The 18891-nt window shown below is 53.1% G+C and overlaps 1 protein-coding gene across 1 annotated transcript in view; it reads right to left on the bottom strand.

The window, feature by feature from the left end:
- Positions 1-11760: 11760 nt before the first annotated feature.
- XXYLT1 (xyloside xylosyltransferase 1) overlaps positions 11761-18891 on the bottom strand; it is a 163208-nt gene continuing 156077 nt past the window's right edge. Inside the window, exon 4 of the mRNA XM_012780277.3 lies at positions 11761-13290. Within this exon, the coding sequence (XP_012635731.1) occupies positions 12894-13290 (397 nt within the window). The 3' untranslated portion in view covers positions 11761-12893. The remainder of the gene's footprint in view (positions 13291-18891) is intronic.

Here is an 18891-nt window from a genome sequence, read left to right as displayed (position 1 = left end):
GGAGGTCCCCCCACAGGCCCTGGACAGACACACCTGCACATTAAACACTGAGTCAGACGGGGTTAATTGTACAGAGATTGATTCAGGCTTAAAAGGAAAGGGGAGAGTGATGCGGTCCTCACCACATACGCAGAGGTGGGCCTTGGCTAATTGGATCTGACAATTGATCGTTTTATTTCTGATCCAGGAAGTGCTGTGATATTGACCTTCAAGGTTCAGAGAAGCGTGTTTAGGACACACAGTGAAATAGAGAGCTGCCATCCAAGCCACAGTGGCAATTCTAGTGTCCTCTGCTTTCTTGGGGCAGGATAGGAAGGGATGGAGTGAGGAGATGGTTTTAAGCCTGTATAGTTTTAAAGGACAAGGACAAAGGACAATGGATGCCTTTCCATTTCATATCTGCTTCTTCCTACTTTAGGAGTAGTCATGTTCTTCCCATATTGGCCAGTCTTTACACAGAGCATCTGGGCCTAGAGCTTGGAGATGCAGCATATCTTAAAGTAGCTATGGCCATGCAACTAGGATGTAATCAGGGAACTGTAACATCAGGGACATTTTCTTAAAAGAAGGATATGGGCTGGGCACGGTGGTTCATGCCTGTAATCCTAGTACTCTAGGAGGCCAAGGCGGGAGGCTCTCTTGAGGCCATGAGTTTGAGACCAGCCTGAGCAAGAGTGAGATGCTATCTCTACAAAAAATGGAAAAATTAGCCAGGCGTGGTGGTGTGTGCCTGTAGTCTCAGCTACTAGGGAGGCTGAGGCAAGAGAATTGCTTTGTACTCTAGCCTGGGTGACAGAGTGAGACTCTGTTTCAAAAGAAAAAAAAAAAATGTACCTTTCTCCTTCCTTTCACTTCCTGCTTAATGGCTGAAATGTAGATGTAATGGCTGGACCTGAAACAGGCATTCGGAAGTAGTCTTGGGAATGAAGCCATATTTAGAAGCGGAACAAGACCAAAAGATGTGTCCCTCATCTCATGGAGCTTCCATGCTTGCCTAGTCCACATACATTTTGAAATTTCTATGGAAAGAAATAGCCTTATATTTTGTTCAAGCCATTTGTTATTTGGGATTTCTCTGGTGCTTATAGACAAACCTAATACAATTATAAATAATTTACTATTTTTTAAAGGAACAAATCCAACCTCCTCTAAGACACATGCTTGGTGTTCCCCAGTCAGAATCAACCTGTCCCTCTTTTACACTGCCATTATAATGTTGGTCATTATGTGTTGTAAAGAACAGGTCATGTGTTTCTGTTTGCAAAGTCCTTTCAAACATGCATTATTTTTTTCTTCTTGGTTTCTGCAGAACCATCATAGATGTATTATCGCCAGCAGGAATAAAGGTAGGCATAAATTGCCGGGGGCAGTGGCAGCTCAGAGTGGTGCTGGTTTTCTGGTCTGGCAGCACTATTCAGCTTAACTTTCAATTAGGGATGCCGGCGCCCATCTCCCCTCCTGCCCAGTGTGCCAGGGGCTGATCCAGCTCTGATTCCCTCGGGTCTGAGAGCCCCACCCACAGCATGTGCTCTGTAAATTTGTGCTGAATTGATTTGCTCTAAATGTAACAAGTTCTCCTCCGTCTGAGGGTATTGATTTCCTCTAAGCTGCATTTCTCTGTTTGACATTTTCCAAGAAAGGGAGAAAAACTGCAAGGAAAGAAAAGAGCTTGGTCCTTTCAGGGGAATCCCTGGCCTGCTTGGGGCCAGGTAGCCACAGCTTGGCAGTGTGGGAGGAACAGAGACTCTGCAACGAGCCACTGGGGCCCAGCGCTGTGGCTGCAGGAGGAATTGTGGAAAGAACCCTGAAGCCAGGAGGATCTCCTGAAGCGCTGGGCTCCAGGGCCAGAGGAGTCCCGCCCAGCCCCCCTCAGGAGTCAGGGGTCACGAGGAGCTTCAGGAAAGCAAAGAAAGGAGCAGGTTTCACAGCCAGATTGTTTTGCAAATTTGACTCCCTTAAACCCCCCAGCATCCCTTGGTTGGGCGGAAAGCAATTTCATTTTTTGATGGAGATGGAGAACTGAGGAAGGAGAATTACAATGCATTCTTGCCTCGCCAGCTAGGAGGAAAAATCACTGGCCTAGATTTGCAGTGCCCCTGTGGGGACGGAGGGACCTGAGGAATCGACCTCAGAAGGGAAATATAATAACTGTCTTTGCCCCCGACATTCACCCAACAGGTCGTCACTAGGTTCAAAAGCCACCAAGTTCAAGCCACATAACAATTCTTTAAGGACAAAAGCAGGCACTGCCACTTTCACAGATGAGGAACCTGAAACCCAGAGAGGAGAACTGACTTGCCCAAGGTCACACAGCACCCAAGCTAGGAGGAGCCTGATGTCCCTCCTCCTACTGCCTGCAGCTCCTTCGGGGGTAAGCTTGTCATGGATGAACGTGGGTGTGGCTAGGGATCGATCATCTGCTCACCAGCCTGCAAACCCCTTGTGCTGCCTGTCGCTGTGCCCAGAACTCGGACCACAGTGGACAGGAGAGGGCAGTGACTGCCTGAGCCCAAGCCAGCCATCTGGGGATCTGGGCCCCATGTGTAACTCCAGGCCACAGACTGCTAGAGCCAGAAGGACCAAGTAGGAAGTGAGGACCATGAGGGGACTCACCCAAAAGCACATTGCCAGGGTAGTGGCAAAACCAGGGCTGCAGTTCCTTCACGTTAGCCATGGAAAGGGAGCATTACCTGCTTCAGGCACCCGAGTTCATGCACAGGTGTAACCTAGGAATTCCAGCCCCTCTTTTGGCATCCTGTTGCCCCGGGCTCACTCTGGAGATGGGCCTCTCTGGAGAGGCAGTGCTGTTCCTGGCTGCTGAAGCACCGTCCCCCGCACCAGAAAGTCCTCACTGTCTCTGTAAGACTCTGTTTAGATACTGCTCCTTCCAAGCAGCTGCCATTCACACCCCCCTCTGTGTGCCCATGCCTTCAACACCTGCGTCACCCTGTGTGCACCTCTCGTGGCCCTCTCACTGGAGTCACGGGTAGGCATTGACTCATGTCCTGCCTCTCCAGCTGTGGGTGCTTCCCACGGCATGGCCTGCAGGACACGGTCAAGGCCGAGGCCCCCCAGGCTCCTGGGGCCTGAGAGAGAGAAGTCGAGGGGCTTCCTGATGGAATGCGGTTGGCTGTGGCTGTGAGAAGCTGGGCTGGAGGACTCTGTAGGGGCCGAGTGCCTGTGTCACATGCTCTGGGCCTTGGGTGGCATCCCTGCCAGGGCAGCCTGTGGACAGCAGGCGCTGACGTCTGGAGGAGCAGGCGGGTCTCAGCGGCTCTCGCCAGGCCTGCCCCGGAGGGCTTTGCCGAGCCGAGGGGAGAGGTCCATGGAACGACCCCTGGCTCGGCCTTCCAGCGACTGTGGCAACAACCCCTTAAGAAACCTGTTAGTGGAGAACGGTTCAGGTGTCCCAGGAAGGGCCCTTTTGCCCCCACTCCACAAAGGAGAGGTGCCAAGTCAGGCCCCGTTACCCCCAGATGGGCCTGGGAGGCTCTGGCTGGGACGGACTGCCCCGAGTCTGCCCAGGGGTGGGCTCGGCCCCCACAGCCACCACGCCATTCTGGCCACACTCTGCCAGGGCCCCGAGCCCGGAACACCCTCCCCCAACCCGTGGTCTCACGGCTACCCACCTGCCTACTGTTCTTGACAGAGATATATGTATGTTTTTTAAATAAACAGCAAGACAAAGCCAAACGTGAGTAATCCTAACACTGATGAGAATCATAAGTCAAAACAAGCATTTTCCCCTCCTGTGTCTTAAACAAGTCACTTGCCAGAGGAGAGACAGCCGGGCAGGTGCTCAGCTACAAGCTGGAGAGCAAAGGCCTCGGGGTGCGGGGGGTGCCCGTTCAGGCCCCGGCCTCCCTCAGTCTTTCCCCGCACTCCAACCCTTTCTAAATGTGGGTTCTGAGGGATGTGACAACGCTGGGAACACTGGGCCAGCCACACAAATGAAAGATGTCGTTCATTACTTTTTATTAACTTCAGCCACAGCTTCCTCAAAGACAACTCCCAGGACTACGGCATCTAAGGAACATTATTCCTCAGATTTCCCCGACGCTGCTGCAGCGAGATTATGGCAACCTCATCCTCACTGTGCTGCCTCCTGCCCCAGCCCTGCTCCCCTCGGGAGCCCATGCCCGTGCAGCCAGGGGGCGGTCTGGACTCCAGTGGGTTCTCCCTTCCTCTGCTTCAAACCCTTCTGTGGCTCCCCAGCACCCAGAGCAGTGATGCTCGACACATGGATTACACCAGCAGCCCCCAACCTTTTGACACCGAGGACCAGTTTCATGGAAGTCAGGAGGGGCAGGGAGTGGTGGGGGCTCGCGGCCTCAGCTCCACCTCAGATCATCGGGTGTTGGATTCCCATGGGGAGTGTGCAACCCGGATCCCTCACGTGTGCAGTTTGCAGTGGGGTCCGCACTCCTATGAAGGTCTGATGCTGCTGCTGATCTGACACGGGGTGGTCCTCAGGCAGTGATGCCAGTGACAGGGAGCAGCTGTGCATGCAGGGGGGCTTCCCTCGCTCGCCTCCTGCTGTGCAGCCCAGTGCCTGGCTGGCCGCGGCTGGGGGGTTGGGGACCATGGGACTATGCAACAGAGTCATTTGGGAGCTTTCAAATACACCCATGCTCAGGCTCCATCCAGACCAGAAAAAAAAAAATCAGAATTTGGGGAGCAGGCATTGATCATATTTAAAAGTTCCTAGCTAATTCCAATATGCTGCCTAGGTTTAGAGCCACAGCCCTGAAGATTAAAGGTAAGAGACAGAAACCTCCTCTTTAGAGGAGAATGTCAGCTGATAAGTCCAGAAGGCATTAGAGACGCAAGCAAGCCAAGAGATGCTACGACCACTGGGTGAGAGGTTGTTGGGGAACAGGGTATTCACACAGTCGCAAAGTATCCCTCGCAGATGAATTATAATTTACAGAGGGTAAAGGGTAGCTGTATGTTAGAGAGCTGTGGCTAATCTACATTAACCAGGTAGGTCATCAAAACCCAGCACCACCAATAGTGGGCCGCTTCATGTCACCTGCCTCCTGGTGCAACGTGGGTGGAGACATCACCATGCAGGTTCATATTAAATCTAATCTGAAGAATCCAGCTTGTGGGCCATTCCACAGAAGAACAGGCCCAGGGGGTGGCATTCGACGGAGGGGGCTTATTCATGGAGCAGGGTTTCGTGCCAGCGCCCAAGAGGATGGAAGTCCTGGGAACCTGCAGAAGTCTTTGGAAAATACTGGACCTCACAGAGTGTGAGTCAGGAGACACAGGATAAGGTGGAACAAGATGGAACAGCCATTGTGGGCCTGCTCTGCTCCTGGTGTTTTATGCTTCATATATATGTATATATCTCATGTTATTTAAACATGGAAGGAAGGGATATTGTGCCCATTCAATATATGAGGGACACAAGGCTTAGAGAAGTCAAATGCCGGACTCCAAGCCACGCACTTAGCAAATGGCAGAGCTGAGCAGTGCTCTAGAGCTTTCTAATTCCAAAGCCTCTGCTCTTTCCACCCCACTGTGCACCTCCCGGGAGGCACAGGCTTGGCTTATATTCATTCTCCCTTTCTGGAATGAACTTGTGGCTGTTTCTATTGCCTCCATAAGCTCCCAGATAATTCTGTTGCATAATCCTGCAGTCCCCAACTGTCACACAGCAAGTCCGTGGCAAGACAAGGATGAGAATCCTAGCTGTCCCCGAGGGACCCCAAGTCCCCTAGATCCTGAATGGAACAGAGCTCATATTTAACTACAGGGTTCAGGTAATGTTCTCATTCCCAGAAAATGGCAGCTCCTTGTGTAGAGTTGGGATTCTAGTATATGTGCCAGAGAACAGCTCAGAAAGGTCAAGTATGTTTCCCAAGGCCACACAGCCATGCTCTCTCCCCAGGGGCACACGTCTTAGGGCTCCCGTCACATCCTCCAGGAGGCACTCCTCACCTGCAGTCTGGATCGGGGAAACCCCTCCTGGGGCACCCACGGCCCCCTCTTGGAGCACTTGCCCACGGCAGTGAGACCACCTCTGTTGGGATGCCTCTGTTGGCATCCCATCTTTGCCACTGTGACCCCAGAATCCAGCCCATGGCAGGGGAAGGGGCCAGGAAATACAACAGGGGCAGGGCTGGGGCAGGACATGCCCAGAGCTGAAGGCCACAAGGAGAACAAAGCCAGAGCAGTGTAGAGGGCAGCCACAGAGAGGGAGCAGGAGCAGACTGGGGGGGTCGCCTGCAGGGCGGGGCTCTGTGGGGACACTGCGGTGTGCTTCTAGATCCCTTTCAGGACGGGGCACTGTTCCCCCTGGAGTGCTGGCTGCTGAGGGCTCAGAGCGGAGTCCCCAGGAGTGCTCCTGGCTGGAGACAGCTGTGTTGCCCAAGCTGTGCCCTCAGCCTGGGGCAGCCCATGCTCGTCGACTGGACAGGTGAGGGGTGAAGGCCCCGCTCCCTGGCTTTAGCCCACGGCTTCCCTGCAAGGCCTCCCTGGCTCTGGAGCTTTGTGTGGAATTGGCTGAGGCCTTTGTTGTGACTGGCTCAACTTCTCCCCGCCCAGTCCTGCTCCCCTCCCGTCCCATGGAGCCCTTCCCAGGCAGCCCCCTGCAGGTGAGTCCCCACCTGAGAGTCTGCTTCCTGGGAACCAAGGACACCCAGTGAGGGAGGGGCAGGCCTGGCGTGGGTGCCAGTGAGACAGTGAGAGCCCCAGCTGGGAAGTTTCAAAGCCTGTGGGGTGGCAGGAGGATCCTGGGGCCCTGGGCAGGAGGCTGGGCCAGGGAAGAGAGGCAGAAGGGGAGAAGCCACCGAGGCATGGAGAAAGGATGGCCAAGGGGGGAGCTGTCATGGCTTCCTGGCTTAGAGAGAAGGTTAATTCTCCTGAAAGATGGGACAGGATGAGATGGATCTAAGCTTACCCTGAAGCCGCCTGCCCGTGACCGTGACCAAGTACTTACATTTTTCAAAGCATGTGTTCACTTAGCCTTGGAAGGTTATCGACACTGCTGTCACTTTCTGTTGCTTGAAGAGGATTACCTACATTCCTGGCAGCGTGCACTGCAGGCACGGAAATTCTGCAAACACAGAGCGGGCAATCTCGGCCCTTGGGTTTGTGGCTTGTGTGAAGCCGCTCTGGGAAGTGCCAGGGCTGGGCTGGGGGCGGGGTGTCTTCCTGGCCTAGCCTGGGTGAGGGAGAGCAGGCTTCCCCCAGCAGCAGGGCGCCCTGAGGGCTGAAGGCCAAGCTCCACCCAGGAGGCAGCGAGTGGGGGCCAGACGGCCAGGCTCTCCCCAGACAGGAGTTGCACTGACCACAGAGTTTCCACGGAGGTTCAGCTGTGGACACGTGTCCACCCTGATGGCTCCAAGTGGCACTGGGGGTGGCGGGGATGTGAGGGATCTAGGGTGCTCGAAAGTACTTTCCCACGGGTTACCCGCCCACTGCTGACAGCAGCGCAGGAGCCAGGTGACTCTCCCCAGTTCACAGAAGGGACCCCGCCGGCCAAGCTCATGTAGTGGGAGGTCAGGACCAGGGCCCAGGGCCCCGCCTTCCAGCCCAGCCTCTTTCCAGAGCAGCATAAAACCACTCACACAGGGGCAGCTCTAACACGGGGCCGCCCGCTATGGAGGACTCCAGTATGATCACTCCAACATGCACACAGACACGTGAACGCAGATGCGGTCGTGGAGAGAAAGTGTGTCTCTTGCCAGCGAGAGTGGGAAGGGGGCTGCCACTAAGGACAGCAGTCGGCACCAATTAGTCGAAAATTAGGCATGTGCATCCCTCATGGTCCAGGAATTTTGTTCCTGGATATGCAAAACAAAGACATCCTTACCAGGTTGGTGTGGAGGAAAGACAGGGATGTTCACAGCAGGGTGGGTCACTGGGCGAATGAGTGGTCACAGGCCACGTGGGTGTCCAGCAGTGTGAGCATGGGAGCCACAGTGAGCTCATTAGTGACGGGCTGTCGGGGGTGGGGGTGGGATATGGTGAGAAAAGGGAACGAGTAGATGACGAAGAGAGGCCCTCGGGGAACAGCGCTCACCTGGTCCTGCACAGGCCCGTGCACAAGGGGCACTGGGCTCAGGGAGGGCTGGAGCAAACCCCTACACGTCAAGAAGGGAGGCTAGAGAGAGGAGGGCAGCCGCCTTGGAGGTGTGCTGAGGCCCCTCTACTCTGAGGCTCTGAGAATGCTTGACCTTCAGCGAGGCTGCTGAGTGGGTCTGCACGGTGGGACACCTCTTCCCCCTCGGAATGTGGGTGCAAGTGGAGACACTGTGGGAGCTGAGCCAGTCCCCATTCAAGCAGCCTTCACTTCACTCTAGAAGGGGTTTTCTGTCCCTTGTAAGCACTCAGGGAATGGCTGGCTAAGCCCCTCAAGTCCAGCAGGGCAGCTCAACCTGGTTTCCCTGGCTGGGGGCTTGTGGCTCAATACTTCCCAAGTGAGACCTGTGTGCCGTGGGTCTGTCTGCAAAGCGGCTCTGCCTAGGAGGCCCTTTGGGAGCTGCCCACATAAGCTGAAAGCTGGAACAGCTATCAGTGGACCACAAGCAGGGGGCTGGGAAGGCAGCTGCTTCCCTCTGGATTTCCTTATCTCTGCAGTGTGCATCCGTCACTGGGAGGCGGGGGGAAGAAGTGTGCTAATGGTAAATTTTGAGTGACTCTCCATTTGAATGGTCCTACATCCCAAGTTGGTCAATGAGTTGAGGTGTGGTTTTGCATTTGATTTGGACTCCCTGCTATATATAAGCATGTGTGAACTCGGATGGATGCATATTAAATATCTTTTGCTCCAAACAGCTGGCGGCAGGGGTGCTGCTCTGAGATCTAATTCATTTATCTTCTTTGGTTTTACAGATGAAGAAACAGAGGCCCAGAGAGGGAAAGGGTTTATCCAGGGATCCCTGACAGGTTACCCGTGAGCTGAGGTAGCCCTGCTCTCGACCTCCTGTCCGCTGGTCAACTCCAGCACGTTACCTGCGAGTTAAGGTGGCCCCTGATCTCCTGGACACACCCAAGCCTCTGCGGAGTGGTTCAGCTAATGAAAAATTGGACAATGTGCAAGCAAGCATCAGTTCATCCACTGGGCTTAAGGAGATGTTACCAACACATTTAATGAGCCCCCAAATGGCTGTAATTTATTGTAAAAGAATATTTAAGTAATAATTATCAGAATTCCCTCACACCTATGTATTATTTCACAGCTCACCAAGTCCTTACACATCTTTTTCCCTCTTCCAACACTCCTTTGAGGACGCTCTTATTACCTGTGTCTAGAATTGGGGAAAGAAGTGCCCTTGCTTGTCCAAGATCACCCAGGTAGTGAGGGCAGAACATGACCTCAGAGCCAGGCCTCTGTCTTGGATGTGACGCTCTCTCCAATATACTACCTACTTGCTTGGTATTTCTGCTCCCTGCCAAACTCCAGATTTAGCCCAATCTCTGATCTTCCCATATTGAGATCAGCCAGGAAGTGTTAAAATTAGCAAAGGTTTGGCCTTTAGTCAAAGCAGGTGCCAAGTCACAGCTGCACTTACTACCTTAACCTACAAAACACTCCTGGAGTGCTCTAGGTTGGGTGCCCATTGAGCCCACACGTTCTCTGACTTGATGAAATGCCATTGAAGGGGAGGCTGTAGTCTGTTTGGTTTGACACACATAGAAATCTCTTCAACAAGTCTGCACGCTTTCCAAAGGCCATTATCATTTGGGGGGTGGACTTTGTAGACACACAAAAGATGACAGTCTCTGAGAAATGAAAGCAGGGTCTGGAGCTGCTATTATTAGATCACTTTTATTTAGGGAACTAGGACATCCAAAGGGAAAGCAGAAGACCCACAGCCAACTTAGCCTAGATTATGTTTTCCTGTGGATGCTGTCAACCACAGCCAGCCAAGAGCTACCAAATGGCCGGGGTGAATTGGGGAGAAGGGGAGTGGTTCAACATGTATAGCATTATTTATCTTTATTATAAAAGCAGTTAATATTCACTGTGGAAAATACAAATAAATACAGATGCAGATAAAAAGCACCTTAATCCTAGTACCCAGGAATGTTATCTTTTCAGATTTCCGTTCCCCTCACAGGTACAGGCATATACTGGACAGTGAAAGTTTTCATGCAACTTAAGCACCGCATAGTTAGTGATATTTGTCCATACTGATTATACAGGGCCCCAGTCAGGAACCAGCACGCCACGATTTGTCAAAGAGCCAGTAAAGCGCGGGAACTCGAGGCTGCTTTTCGGTCAGGCTGGGTTTCCTGTGGGTGTTAGTTTGCTGTCACCGTGGGGTTGCAAGGTCAAGGCCATGGGTGCTGGAGGAGGGGGCTCCTGAGGAGGAGAACTCAAAAGCAAGCCAGGGGACATTGTTTGGCTTTTGCCCATTTTGACCAGTTTATTGTTTTTGTCTTGCAATAACAAAATACACTCGTAGCTATAGAAACATTTTAATTACTGAAATTTGCAGAAAAAGTAGCTTTGTTACTGCGAGTCTAAAACTCTCCAGCCTTTAATCCAATTTTTTCCTCATTGAAATAATTGTTTTTAACGTGGTGTTTGAAACACATGGTTTTTAGGAGCTGAACTAATGAAGTCTAGCAGAACAGACTCTCTTTTTTTATACATACATGTATGTATAAAGATATACACATACATATGTGTATATATAGATTTATACATATATACACATATATGTAATTCAAAAACTAAAATTAGGATAATACTGTACATAATCTTGTATTTTGTATTTCTTATTTAATAACATGTCCTGAGGCATTAAATATTCTTCAAAAATATGACTTTGAATGCCTAAGGTATTCCATTATATGGATGTAGCATACATTAATCTACTTCCCTATTCAACATTTTAAGTTGTTCTTGATTTTTTTTCTATTATTAAAAAATGCAGTGATAAACAATGTAATGTATGACTGTCCACGTCTCTTATATTTTCTTACAATAAGCTTGAGAAATGGAATCACTTCATGAAGTTTTCATGAACCTTATCAATAGTGTATATAAATACCTAATACAGTGGTCAATAACTGTTAGCTAGAAATAGAAAATCAAGTAAGAGAGAGGCCGGGCGCGGTGGCTCACGCCTATAATCCTAGCACTCTGGGAGGCCGAGGCAGGCGTATTGCTTGAGGTCAGGAGTTCGAAACCAGCCTGAGCAAGAGCAAGACCCCGTCTCTACTATAAATAGAAATTAATTGGCCAACTAATATATATAGAAAAAATTAGCCAGGCATGGTGGTGCATGCGTGTAGTCCCAGCTACTCCAGAGACTGAGGCAGCAGGATCGCTTGAGCCTAGGAATTTGAGGTTGCTGTGAGCTAGGCTGACACCACAGCACTCACTCTAGCCTGGGCAACAAAGTGAGACTCTGTCTCAAAAAAAAAAAAAAAAAAGTAAGAGAGAGAACAGACCCACCCTGCCCCAGCAGAGGGTCAGGAGAGACGTGTGTCCGCTCCGCTGGGGGATCAAGTAACTGGCCGGCCAGCCTGGGGTGGGAAGGATAAGAAGGGGTGGGGTTGTTTTTGCTCCCAGGTACAGACAGACTCCCCAATACCTAGAATGAAATGACTCTCTCCTTTGGACCAAACACAGCGATGCCCTCCTCCCACTCTGCTACCCTCCCTCACAGACATGCCCTCCCTCTGGTCCTCAGCACCCCGTGAGTGAGCCTGGGTTAACCATGATCACATTCTTGATGCAGAACCTTCATGTCGCTGAGAACCGTGATCAGACAACAAACAACATGAATCGCTGTGTCCTCAAAGATTATTTATTAGCTATTCTCATGGTAAAACAAAAATAAAAAAGCAAATGAAATTGAAACAAAATAAGATGCAGATCCTGTAACGTTTCTCTCCCCAAGACCTCAGCCAGACTGCACGAGATGGGCCACCAGGGGTTTCACGCTTGCAGCTTGACTCACAGGAAAACCCATCAACAGACGCAGAAAAAAAAATGACATTTTCATTTCTACTGAGGTATAGGGTCTGATATGGCACCGTAAGAAAGTAACGAGGATGAGTTTTTTAAACAAAGAAACTAGGGCCCGTGAGCGGCGCCTCTTCCTGGCCCACACAGTCACACCGAGGACTACTGGGCTCCGCTTTGGAACGAGTGTTCCCAGTCCAGACAATCCTACTGCACGTCCCTGGGGGTGGCCAAGCTCTGTTCTTTGATGGCGGATTTGATTTCTGACTACAGTCTGGTCACCTGGCGCTGGCTTGGATGAATAAGGGATAATGGCATTCTGTGATATAGCTGGCAGATAAAAGCTGTGAACGCTACAATAATGAGACTGGTTTCCTTACGTGGGCCCTAGCTGGCCCTGAAGGCCCTCTCCAAAGAGGCAGAGATCTTTAAACCCACACCAAGGATGTGAACATCACGAGAATGCGCGCACAGCCTCCCGGGGTGAGTATATGGAAGGTCGGCATTTGTCTAGAAGCATAAACTCTGGCTGGTTGTTAAAACCCTGGTTCACCAGGTGCTAAAGCAGTATTGTATGCTCTTTCTTGCAAAATGGAAGCCTGTCAATTTAAGATAAATTTATATTGGTCCAAGAAAGGCTGGTTCTTAAAAGGATTTTCATTCCTTGGGGGTGGACAGCAAGGGGCACCGTCTTCTTTCTTTCCCTCTCTTCACGTGCTGGCTTCCAAGCGCGCTGGAAGGCGGCACCGCGTCTGTCCTTCATGATGCTTGGCCCCCAGGGGAACAGCGTCCCGAGCACCAGCGATGCTCAGGCTGGTGCTCACTGAGTGGCCTTGGACAGTGACCCACTGGGTGGGAGATCGCAGCACCTTGATCACAGGGGACTTCCCTGCAGTTCAGACACCGCTGGGGCTGTCCTGGACAATCCAGAGGCCCCCAGGGCAGGGCAGGCGAGATGTCCCTAGTCCTCGGGGATAGGGGTGTTGCAGTTCCCGTGATAGATCTTGACGTGGCCCTCGCACCGGAAATAGGCCTCGAAGACGTCACTGTAGCCGTGGTCCCGCCACCAGGTGCAAAGCTGCCGGTTCCAGGTACAGTCCAGCACGTGGAACAGCTCGGGGTGCTCCATGCCGATCATGGTGAAGAAGTCCTGGTCCCCCAGGTGGCCCCGGAAGTGGTACTTGTCAGCAAGCTGCTGCACCCGCGCCGGCTCCAGCAGGCGGCTGTAGAGTGGGGACTGGCGCATGGCCTCCAAGTTCAGCAGCATCACCCCGCTGTTGAAGCCAGGCAGCCCCTCGGGGGGTGGGCCCCCAACCCTGGTCTTGGGGTTCTCATGGCGGAACTGCCAGAATGTGTGCCTGTGAAGGGAGAGAGAACAGATTTAGCCCGATGTGCAGGGGTGAGGCAGCTTCCCTGGGTCTCCACGACCGCCCTGCAGGGAGACTCTGTTTCCATCTTGGTTTCACAGCCCCAAAAGCTGACATTCTGCCACCAGCATGTGGCAGAGCGGGAACGTGAACTTGGGTCTCTGGACTCCAAGCCCTGTGCTCTCTCCACCATCCTCTGCTGCCTCAGGATGACAACCACAATGTCATCATCCTCATCTTTGTTGTCATCATCCTTGCCTCTGCTAATGTTTGTAGGGACTTGGGATGTACCAGGCCATGTACAAAAGCAGCTTATTTACCCTTCACAACCACCCTAACAGATGGGTGCTCTGTGACATGATATATCATTTCACAGCAGAGGAAACTGATGCTCAGAGAGATTAAGTAACTTGCCCAAAGTCACACAGCAGCAGAAGCAAGGACTAAACCAGACACCTGGCTCCAAAGTCCACATTCCCAACATAGCAATAATCTAGGTAGAACTTTCTACTCCCTAGTCTTTGTCTGTCATCTTGAAAAGGAGAAGGAAGAGAGAAGTGGGGGAGTGATTCTGAATGGTGACCTGGTCAAGACATAGGAGGCTGAACACAGGCTGAGACAAAACGATTTTCTGCTTTGGGACAAGCCTCATTCACTGAGCCCCCCAAACCCAGCATTTCTGGAACGCTGGGCAGAGGCTGGGGGCTCACCCAGAGCGCAGGGCACACCAAGGGTTAGGGTAAAAGGCAGCTGTAGAAGCGCCAAGTAGGATGATGGCTATTTTAGAGGGAATGTCACAATTTCAATTTCTCTCTAGGCAGATTCAGAAATCTAGTCTAGGGTCACAGTTCATGGGGTGTGCTAGCCAGAGGGACCCTCTATCCAAATGCTTCCGTTTGGAGGAGGGAAGAAAGACCTAGCCCTGTCCTTGTGAGTGACAGAGCACTGGCCACTCTGCCCTCCAGACCTTAACATCAAGGTCTCGTGTGTGCTGCAAGGCGTGGGCAGGGATGCCCAAGCTTGTACCCACAGAGACGAGGTCACAGCAGGAGTGCCTGTGATTGGACGGGGGAATACGAGAAAGCCCATTGTCAGGGCAGGGGAGGGCTGAAGAGGGGTCCTCAGGGTGGGGCCCACATCCTGGCAGCACCAACTCTGCTCCTTGGCCTGGAGGCAGAGCCCCTTGGGTCCTGGGCAGAGTAACTTCCCCAACCACTCAGACAGAGCACAGACCTGTGTGGTGACTCGGAGGGTGCAGGGGACAGGAACCAGAGCCCTAGCCTGGGGGGCAGCAGCGGGGCCGCTTCCCAGCCCCAGCACCTTTCTCTGTGTCTGGGAGCGGAGAAACCTTCCTCGAGGTCTCAAGTATCACAAAGGTGCCGAGAGTTCCATCCTGGCGAGGGGACAAGCATTCCCTTTGCACAGGCGGGATCCAGGGCTTCCTTGTTTGAATCCCGCCGTGTGGGGACCGTGAGTGGGGAGAGCTCCGGTGCCTGCTGGTGATAACAGGCCTGGCAGGAAAGAGCTTCTCAGGCAAAAGGAGGTGCGGTCGTCTTCCCAGCCACAAAGCCTGCAGGGGCGGGTGACGCAGGGTTGGGCTGCAGTGTGGCCAATGTTTGTTCATTGGACCCTATTTCTTCCAAGTGATTAATTTCAGGACCAGGTTGAAAACCAGCAAAAATTCTACCTAACAGACCAGGACACCACGTGGGAGAGGAGGGACCCTCCGACTAGGGGGAGCGGGTGCTGCCCCACCAAGGCTCTCGGCTCACCCTTCGAGGGTGGAAGCAGGAGCGTTTCCCAGGGAGGAGAGACCCAGGGCAGGGAGGACATGTGACGCAGGGAGGGAAGGACTGTGTCTGCCAAGGACCCGGTGCCAGCCCACCGATCCGACCATCCTTTCACCCGTCTCCTTTCTTCTTCCTCAGCGGGCCCAGAAGAGGGAGAACTAGCCGGCTGGGGGTGCAGTCTGTGCAGCCCCCTGCTTCTATAGCACCTTCCGCTGGCACTGCTGGGCCACAGAAAGACGATGGGACTCACAAGGAACAAGGGACAGGCAGAAGTGGGTTGGACTGTGCAGCCATCAGGGTCGGGTGGAACCAGGGGACATGAAGCTGCCGCTGCTGAGCCTGTGGCCTTACTGAGCACTGAACCCAGCCCGCCAGATCTGCCACGGGGTCGAGTGCAGAGCAGGAACACGGAGGGGCTCAGGTGGCGTGGAAGGGCTTCTACTCTCCTGCAGGCTGGGAGCAGCGAGGCGTCCACAGTCCAGGGCACCCTTACCCGCCTCAGCAGGGGGCCCCTGGGATCTTCCCTGTCTGCGGCAAGAGCAATCTAGGAGTGCGCTGGCACCACGCTTGCTGGGCTCAGGACATAGGGGCCAGAAGCAGAGAGAAGAGGACGGAACATTCTTCCGAGAGACCATAACCCAGGCGGCTCTTTGGGAACAAAATGCGCAGCATCGCCACTCCATCAGGATGAAGAGGCATTTTATAATAAGGAGCCAGAAAGCGCTGGTCTGGGCGTCAGCAGGAGAAGCAGAGAAGAGACAGGAAATTGGAAATAAGCTGCCCAGGGTGTCCACTGAAGCAGAAACACAGCCTGAAAAGGAACCGATATTCTCCAAGCCCAAAATATGTCCAGGGTGCCCTTGTTCACAGCATTCCTACTATCCCAAAATAAACCCAGAGAAACAGGGCAGTCACTGGGGGGCACGGAGGGGCTGTCTGGCCTCCTTGTCTGCTGGGTCTCATAGAGGAATCGCACCAGCCTGGGCCAGAGAGAATCACACAGAGACGTCGCGAGAGGAGCTTCCATCCCATGGTAAACGGCCTAACCAGGTGGTGCCACCCGTTCTTTGGAAGCCACGGCGCGGCGTGGTTTGCAAAGCCCTCCTACACTCTTCACCTCGGCGCCTTCCCCCTGGAGGGAGCACTGCCTGCGCTGTAACACAGGGCACAGCCCTCGGTGCGTCAGGGCCGGGCTTCTGGTCTCCAAGGTCCCTTTCAGCCAAGTGCCTCAGATTCCACGGGCTAATGTTCCAAGGAGCAGCTCTTGGATTTCAACCTTCTTATATTTCTGAATCTGGCTGGCATGCCCCGAGACCAGGGGCACTGGGGACCGGGCTGCCGGGCGATGAGGCCACTGCTGGCCCTCCACCAGCTCAGGGGTGGACCCGAGGCCACTCTGAGGCAGGGCGGTGAGCACCCAGACCCCTGGCCCTTCCTCACAGGGGCCTGGCTGATCATACATGCCCACGGCACTGCTGGGGGCACATGCGGAGGAAACATTTGTATGAATGCAGGTATCTGGTTCTGGAGCTTCCAGAAGTTTCTCTGATTAACCTCCCATGCCTGTAACCCAGCTCATTGCCCTAAAGGTCTGGATCGGGGCCTGTGCAGAGTCCTGTTCCCACCCTCCGCAGTCACCTGGAAACCCACACTAGGCGGGATGAGGCTTTTTGCTCCCGTGAGAAATAATTTCACTTGGGAAACAGGCCCGACACAGACAGTCCACTGTAAATACTGTGTCTTTCCAGAAGTCAGTGAGGACCACTGGGAAAAGGCAGATTGAGAATTTTCCAGTACATTCTTCTGATTATGAATGACAAATTTTCTAAATTTTTTATTTCAAGTGTGTCTTAATGATCATAAAAAACCCTATTAAACACCAGTGAACTGGTTTTCATGAAGAAAACCCATCTTTATAGAAAGGAGTATTGGAAACAATTTTGAAAACAAAGTCACTTCCTCCCTCTGGTCTCTCCCTGGTGATCATCACCAAGGTCGCTGTAATAAGGGCTCTCAGCTAGAGCCCAGGCCAGTCCTAAAGCTTGTGCTCCCAGAAAAGAACACACGGTGCCGTAAACGACTCCTTCCTCCTCCTCCTGCCACCCCAAACACAGACCCTGTTGCCTCCAACTCGTCAAGATTTCCTCTGCTGGCTTGGCCTTTCTTAGCTCCTAAGGCTCAGAGGTCTCCACTTGCACTTCTAAGAGGAAGAAGCAAGGATGGGAACGCACACTGTGCCCAGGCGGCCTCCATGAGGCTCCACAGGAAGGTCCTAGAAGCCTGTGCTGACTCAGGCTAAGTTTAAGCTGTAGATTGTCAGGCAAAGGCGGCCCCATCTTAGGCCCAAGGTTCATAAGGACAAGCTCTTACACATCATGTGTCCTCGCCGTGGCCTGCCCACCAGCATCCCTCAGCCTTGAGCACAGAGTCACTACTGAGCAGACAAGGCCGGGCCTCTCCCGGAGGAAGCCTTCTGGATGCTGCGTAACTGTGACTGGCAGAGGCTGGAATCAGGAAATAGTGTTTCCCTTGTGGCCTGTGTGTATGTTCCGGGCCCAATTAGCTCTTGTTTGACTTGGAAGGGACCCCATTTTCCAACCCTCTGAGATGAAAGGCCAGGAGTGAAGGGCAGCGGGTTGGCTGCTGCCTGGCATTTCATCCACCCCAGGTCCTGAGGGGTGACCTGGGGACAGGTCTGGCCCAGAAGCTCTTTGGACACCCTGCACCCTGGCTGGGTGATGTGGGATAATTTCAGACCAATGACACCATATATAGGGCTTGACTAGAGCTAAGGGTGAACTTCAGTGGGACAGGCGTGGACCTGCCGTCCTGTGGGGGACCCACCACCTTGTGGCATCAACCCAGAGAGGGCCTGGACTTCTTGGAGTTGTGGGGCCACTGCGAAGCTTTACCCTGCCCCTGTCCCTGGGGCATTCATCATTTCCAACGGTCACTACTGACTTTCATTAGGAGCTCTTGATAGCAAGGCCTGAAGCAGGCTTAGGTCCCAGCTCTGCTGGACAGGGAAGGTGAGAAGTGTTCCCAAAGCCACACAGGCTGGTAGTGGTAGGACCAAGAGGGGCGCCTCACAGAACCAGAGTCTACAAGAGCCTGAAGACACTTAGACATTCCTAGTTCCTGTTCTCATTTCACAGATGAGGAAGTTGAGGCTCAAAATCACCCTGCCCAGAGCCATGCAACTGGAAGAGAAACCCCACATTTCCAGGCAAATCATTTATGCTTTTCTACAAACGCCCCTGCCCAGAAAAGGCAACTGTTCCCTCCTGCCCCCGCCCCCTCAAACAAGCCTGTGGTGAGTTGAGGGCGCGCTGCTCCGGCAAGGCTGGCCTACCCAGAGGCGCAGTTTGTGCCTTCCCCTCTGGCAGGGACTTACTCCTCCAAGCCCACCACGCTTGCCCCTGGAAGGGGAACTGGGTGCCCAAGGATGCCCGGGCCTCGCTTGGGCAACAGAAGGGGAATAGAGTGGATGGTAGCCATGTGCTTGCCCTGTTGGTCAGACCTTCTAGGAAACACTTGTTTGTTTTTAAACACCGGCCTCTCTGCAGGCCAGCAACTAAGTTTCCAAACCACAACATCCCCAGAACTTGGAGAGGGCAAGTGGGGGGCCGAGGCAGGGCCCTGCACTTCCCAGGCTGAGAGAGCAGGTGGCGTCAGTCCTCAGTGCTGAAAGCAGGGTGCTGGCAAGAGAGAAGAGGACTTCTGGGGCACAGGGATCTGCCAGAGACCCTGTGGCAAAGGCGCCTTGCAGAAGGCTTCCTCCAGGCCCTCCTCCCCCTGGAGC

Source organism: Microcebus murinus, chromosome 1, assembly GCF_040939455.1.
Source record: "Microcebus murinus isolate Inina chromosome 1, M.murinus_Inina_mat1.0, whole genome shotgun sequence".
Classification (NCBI taxonomy): Eukaryota; Metazoa; Chordata; class Mammalia; order Primates; family Cheirogaleidae; genus Microcebus; species Microcebus murinus.
Note: the sequence above shows the minus strand (reverse complement) of the source record. Positions and strands in the feature narration are given on the sequence as shown.